This window comes from Tiliqua scincoides, chromosome 2 (assembly GCF_035046505.1).
Source record: "Tiliqua scincoides isolate rTilSci1 chromosome 2, rTilSci1.hap2, whole genome shotgun sequence".
In the NCBI taxonomy this organism is placed as follows: Eukaryota; Metazoa; Chordata; class Lepidosauria; order Squamata; family Scincidae; genus Tiliqua; species Tiliqua scincoides.
This window is the reverse complement of record NC_089822.1, coordinates 198,162,740-198,169,108: the sequence shown is the minus strand read 5'-3', so window position 1 is coordinate 198,169,108 and position 6,369 is coordinate 198,162,740. Positions and strand designations below refer to the sequence as shown.

At 45.6% G+C, this 6,369-nt stretch overlaps 1 protein-coding gene across 2 annotated transcripts in view; it reads left to right on the top strand.

Moving 5' to 3' along the window:
• The first annotated feature begins 1,339 nt into the window (after positions 1-1,339).
• Positions 1,340-6,369, top strand: part of CLINT1 (clathrin interactor 1) — a 78,663-nt gene continuing 73,633 nt past the window's right edge. For both annotated transcript variants that reach the window (XM_066617060.1, XM_066617059.1), the window contains exon 1: positions 1,340-1,624. In XM_066617060.1, the coding sequence (XP_066473157.1) occupies positions 1,584-1,624 (41 nt within the window). In that variant the 5' untranslated portion in view covers positions 1,340-1,583. The remainder of the gene's footprint in view (positions 1,625-6,369) is intronic.

Below are 6,369 nucleotides of genomic sequence, written 5' to 3'. Positions count from 1 at the left end.
AAGGCAGGTCTTTGCCCCAAGGAACTTACATTCTTGATTGTAAGAGAGAGGGAAACAACTGAGGCCCACAGAGGAGGGTGTTCATATAGACATTTCTATCAGCTATTTCTGGGTGTTTTTTTTTCAAAATTGCCCCCAGTTCATGTATAATATGAAACAAATTTTACATGTTAATTCTGTACACTTTATACAGGAGTTGGAAGTGCACTACTATTGAAACAGACACTGTTCAGTACCTCACTTTTTCTGTTCAGAAGCACAGAGGCTCTGAATCCCAGAAAGATTTGTAGTCTTCGTGTAACACTGATTCTTTTGAAATGCTCCGAAATATGAATCATCTGGCAATAATGAAATATAACTGGAGAAGTTTGAATCAAGGACATTGTCAATGCTATTTCCACCAGCAAGCCAGGAACACAGTGCTACTGCAGATGTAAAGATGTAAAGTGTAGCTGAGTAAACCATTTTCCTGCTGCCACTGGAATGAGTTTCTCTAGTTGCTTTTCACACTCTACTCCTTGGTACTGAGCAACTGAATATACAGACAGAATGTTGAAGCCAAGAGCAAACTGACATGGCAGGGATGGCCAACCCGCAGCATACTGTGTGCCACTTTTTATTTACAGAATCTTTAGTGTGCCACTCCAGCGCATTTCAACACTCTCTGGACCGGCTCCTGTGGTTTCACCCAAATTCTGCATTGCATTTTTAAAATGCTGATACCAGAAAAATGTATGTTTATCACGCAAATCTGGCTCTCAAACACAAATGGGTTTCAGGACAAGAGTCACTGATGCAGACAAGTGTCACTGGACTACTGGTGCATGTCCAAAAGTGAATCATTTGAGGACACTCTCATGAACGTCACACAATGTAGAGAAGGTGTGCATTTACAACTGCATTACAATGTGGGTATGACTTGCACCTATCTCATTGTTTAGTTGCCTGCATATGGATCAGTGCTATAGGTGAAGCCCAAGCTTATGCATGTTTACCCAGAAGTGGCAAGTCCCATTACTCCCAGGAAGTGTGTTTAGGATTGCTGTCATTGAAACCACTGGCACTTACAAAGAGCCCAATCCTATGCAGGTCTACTCAGAAGTAAGCCCCATTCTAGTCCATGGGGCTTACTCCCAGGTAAGTGTGCACACAACTGCAGCTTGAAAGCCCAAGCCTGTGCCTGTCTAAAGCTCCCCAAAAAAAACTTCAATTCCCAGCAGGCCTTGCGACAGGCGGAGTGGAATATCGACGCCGAGCTGCGGCCACGCTGACAAGACTCTCATCTCCCAGCATGCCGTGTGACGGGATGCCATCCTTTCTCTCTAACAACCGCGAGGCTGTTCCTAGGCCTCCGCAGCCGGACTTCACGTCCCGGCAGGCTGTGCGGTCATGAGCTGCCGGCTTCCGGAGGCAGAACCGAGCCTGTCTACCGTTGGTGGTGAAGCCGAAGAGGTGGCGAGGCTGGACGGGCCTGGCCTGGCGGTGCCGCGGCTGAGGAGCGGTTAGGGGCTCCCGCAGGAGAGGAGGGACTGGGGCGTTCACAGAGGCCTAGGCCGGGGGACTCTCTCGGCACCACCGCCACGATGCTCAATATGTGGAAAGTCCGAGAGCTGGTGGACAAGGCGTGAGTATTATGGGGTGTTGGGGGAGGACTGGACGGTGTTGAGCTTGGCGCCCCTGCTCTGGCAGCGCCCCCTTCCAGCCCCCCCCCGAGCCCTTGCTCTCCATTCGCTCCCTCCCCTAACAGTCCCCTCCAGCCCCCCCCCCCCGCTGCTCTCTGCCATCCAGGCTTTAGGAGCCCCACCTCTGCCGTCCTTCCCCTTGCTCGTACTAGGCCCTTCTGCTTCCCTTTGAACCCCCTCCCCTCCCTAGGCAGAGCTTCCCCCGTGCAGTCTCGTTTTATTACAACCCAATCCTATGCAGGTCTACTCAGAAGTAAGTCTCATTATGTTCAGTGGGGCTTGCTCTCAGGAAAGTGTGGCTAGGACTGCGGCCTCAGACCCCATCCTATGCATGTCTACTCAGAAGTAAGTCCCATGAGAGTCAGTGGGGCTTACTCCCAGGTAAGTGTGGCTAGGATTGCAGCCTCAGAATCCAATCCTCTACTCAGAAGTAAGACCCATTCTAGTCAATGAGTCTTACTCCCTGGTAAACATGCATAGGATTGCAGCTTTAATCCCCCATCTCTGTCATCTGTCCTTTCTTCCTTCCTTCAACTTTGCAGTCCTAGCTGAAATTTCTTAAGTTTCACCTTCTGTAATTGATCCTTCTCTGCCAAAGCTCACCATATGCTCCTGAGCTGAACTTGCACTTCTTGTGTGGGTTTTGCTTCTTTTTTAGTTTAGTTAACTAGTTTTTTATAACACGATTTATGAATTTTGTCATTAGGGTTCTTGGTTTCCAAGCAGTTTCTGGGTCGATGCTGTGGCCCATACCTGACTGGAATCCTACAGCACCTGATCTGTACCTTCCCCTTCTAGAGCCCAATCCTATGTCTTTCTACTCAGAAGTAAGTCCCATTATAGTCAATGGAGCTTACACCTAGGAAAGTCTGGAGCGGCTTGCAGCCCTAGTCCCTTATTCCCTTTCTAGTATAATTATTGTTGATCTTGCTGACCTCCTCCTCCTCCTCCATCCTGATGTAGAATCCTTGGTGAAGGTGCAATGTAGTCCTAAGCCTGAACTGGTTAGTTTGGCCCACATTCAGGACTTCTCTTGTCATACCAACACATGCTTCTGTTGGCAGTGCCCAGAACATGCAGAAACTGACTTGTTGCTTCATCACTCTACACACAAGACAGCCTTATCATAACTGTGCCTGTTTACGAAACCTTGGTGATGTGGCAGAGAAAAAGGAACTTAATGCAGGAAGTAAAATAACTTGATACTTAGAGGGAACCTCTGTAGCTGTCACAGTTTTGAGCTTGCTGGAGTCCTGTAGATAAGCTATTCTAGTACCACTACCATAGTAACTTACCTATCAGCCAATAAAAAAAAGTGGGATGGGCTTACACAGAATTTGGTACCACCCTTACTTGGGAGAGGGAGAAGCATTCTTTACATAGGGTTGTGTGGCCTGAAACTACAGCTCTTGTGTAATGTCAGTCTTGTGTCTCAAATTGTTGATTTGTCAGTGTGATCTTTAAGGATATTGACCTTTAAGAATCTGTATCTCTCCATCAGTTCTAAAAACAGCAAAAGGCAGATGCATTGACTTCTTCCATCCTGTCAGTTTCTTAAATGCAAAACCCAACTAAGACTCCTGTAGTATAAGAAGCAAAACTGACATCTGGGGACCTTTCTGATTAAGTCTTTTTCCTGAACAAGCCTGTATACTTTTTTTTATTTGTAATGCCTAACTATTATTTGTAAATGACTATAATGTAGTGACTCTTAAGTGGTTTTTAATTGAGAATTTATTGTTACTGTCAAGATTTAAAGAGGTTATTCAATGTTTCAATACATTGCCAATTCTATACATGTGTCCAGTGGGGCGGTATATTCCCTAGTACAGTGGTTCTCAAACTGGTGGGTCACAGCCCACCAGCCCATGTAACGATGCCCATTCCCTTTAAGATGCGGGGGCAGGGGGAAAGCAGCAAAGTGATCCCCAGAATCACGCCCCTGTGGGGGGAGGGGGTGCTATTTTTAACAAAACGTACATGCTCCCAGGGTCCAGGTGGTGTGGGGAGCCCCGCAACAAGCTTGTAGGGCTCCCCGCGGCTTCTAAACAGTGAAAGTTGCAAGCATGACAAAACTAGCTTGCAACTTTCACTGTTTAGAAGCCGCAGGGAGCCCTGCATGCGCTCCGCAGGGCTCCCCAGATCCCCCTGGATCCTGGGAGCACATATGTTTTGTTTAAAAAAAAAATAGCACCCCCTCCCCACGCGTGAGCGAGATCCTGGGGATCACTTTGCTGCCCTCACAAAGACTTACCCCGGGAGTAAATCTCCAGGGAAGTTTGAGAACCGCTGCCCTAGTAAGTGTATTAAGGATTGCATCCTTCGGTACTTTGGGGTTTTAATAGCCATGGTTGTTTTAGCCAATTCTCTGCACAGTGAACTATTCAAGACAACTGTTGTGCCAGCTAGACCATAAAATACAGATAATTTTTTGTAGTATTTTAAGTAGCTGAGTGTGGGAGATGGTGAGTTGTGGCATCAAGCTGTTTTAGGCACATACTTGTAATGACAGTAGGATAGTGCAAAAGTTTTCTCATATTTTCTTCACTTTAGGAATTATTTTATACTCAAAAGATGAGACATTTAACAGAAGTAGTGATATATGTTCCTAAACATTTTGTAAATGAAGGTGTCTGTCTCACATGGACAGGAAGATTAAGCCACATTTTTGGGGGGGAAAAACCCTTCCAAAAACACCACCACCAAGAAAACCCCAAATAGAATAAAAACTAGAGTGCCAGAAGGTTCAGGAAAAAGTTTGCAGAAGTCATGTAATTGGGATTTGGGTTACTTACATTACAGATGCTTTTCTCTTCTGATCATTTGGAACAACTAGAATGGCTTTACCACTGTGTAAAGAGAATTATATTAATATAACAAAGAATAATATTTATGCAAACAATGTACTCAGTTCTAAGTGTATAGAAGACTTCATGTACATAAGTCTTGGCTGGAGGAGACTTGCTTATTTTTAGACCTACACTGACCTTGAAATCACACAGACATCTGATGTTCTGTTTACTGCTGTAAATTACTGAACTTATAGAACTTCACAGAAGTTGAGAGTTTGGGAAAAAATATATTGATTGAGATCGGTGTACCTATAGGTACTGCGTTTGGTCAGATTGCATGCGAGAGTATAGAGAAATATAGCGACGTAGATGTTTTTGGTGTCCTTAAAAAATGCTACCAGGTTAACTTGCTTTGAGAGAGTTCTTCAAGTGGTTGCTTAAACGTTTTCTTGCTTTGTGTGACAGTTTTCAGAACGAGCATATATGTGCTTTGCAGCTTGGGTTTGTTTTCTTTGTACTGGATTACAGTATTTGTCCAGATCTTGCTCAGCATCCTGTTGTGGTCAACGCTGGGTACAAACTTAAACTTCCTACTCCATCTAGCTTGTGTTCCTTGGTAATTGCTCTAGTGTTTCACAATTGTCGCTGCCACCAGAAACCCTAATTGGATATCTTTCCTTAGTTAGTGACTTATCAGGTATACCTACCATCACTCACTATAAAAACTCTCAAGATGGCTGACAGATTACAGTTGTGCGCCGCTTAACAACAGGGATCGGGACCGCGATCCCTGTCGTCATGTAGGGTTGACACAATCTGGACCCTCTGCAGGATAGGGCATGCTCTGCTCCCCTCTCCTCCGAATGGTCGTCTGAGCTTCTCAGAGGCAGTGTGCATCCGCTTGCTGCCTCTACAGAGCTCAGACTGAGGGAAATCGTGTCTATCACATGACTTCCGGTTTCATGGAGGAAAATGGAAATAACGAGAGAGACACAATTTCACTCAGTCTGAGCCTTGCAGAACACAAATGTGTGCTGCCTCTGGGAGGCTCAGGCAATCCTCGGGAGGGGAGGGGAGCAGAGCTCCCCTTGCTTTTGGAGGGTTGAGTTGTACACCCCTGACGAACACGTGACCACACATGGTAGTCAGTTATGGGCCCAATTCTATCCAACTTTCCAGCTCTGGTGCAATCAAAATGCAGTCCTGAGGTAAGAGAACAAATGTTCCCATACCTTGAGGAGGCCTTTGTGACTGCCTCCCCACTGCAGGATGCAGTGCATGCCCTACTGGCACAGCTACGCCAGTCCTGGAAAATTGGATAGGATTGGGCCCTATGTGATCCCGGCATAAGCTGGAAAGTCGCAAAGCAGTACACACCTGTATATCGAATGCTGCATTAAAATAAACATCAATAAAAACTACAAAATTAAAAGCAAAAAGTGAAGCCATTAAAAAAGCAGATAAAATTAAACAGAACAATTTTAAAAATGCAAGAGAACAGGAAAGACTGTGCCCAGTGCCTAAAAGATAATGGGGATTTCACCAAGCAAGCACAGCTGAGGGAGATAGCTCTGCAGTTCATAGGAAAGCAGAGAAAAGCTCCTCAGAGATGTTTGGTGTCTCTCCCGCTTGTGGTCTTCCTAGTTGGTGGACCACTGTGGGGAAAAAAGGTGCTGCACTAGAGGTCCCTCTGGTCTGATCCAGCTGGGTTTTTCTTGTGTTTTGGGTTTTTCATCTTCTCTATCTGATAGCCACCCTCCTAATTTGGAGAAGGGCCTCTAACAACAGTCTCAGTCAACAGGCAGGTTCATAGGGGTGTGGACACTGTTTGTTCTGTGGGTGGCTTAAAGATTGATAGACGATTCCATGACAATGCTTGTCACTTAATGTGATTC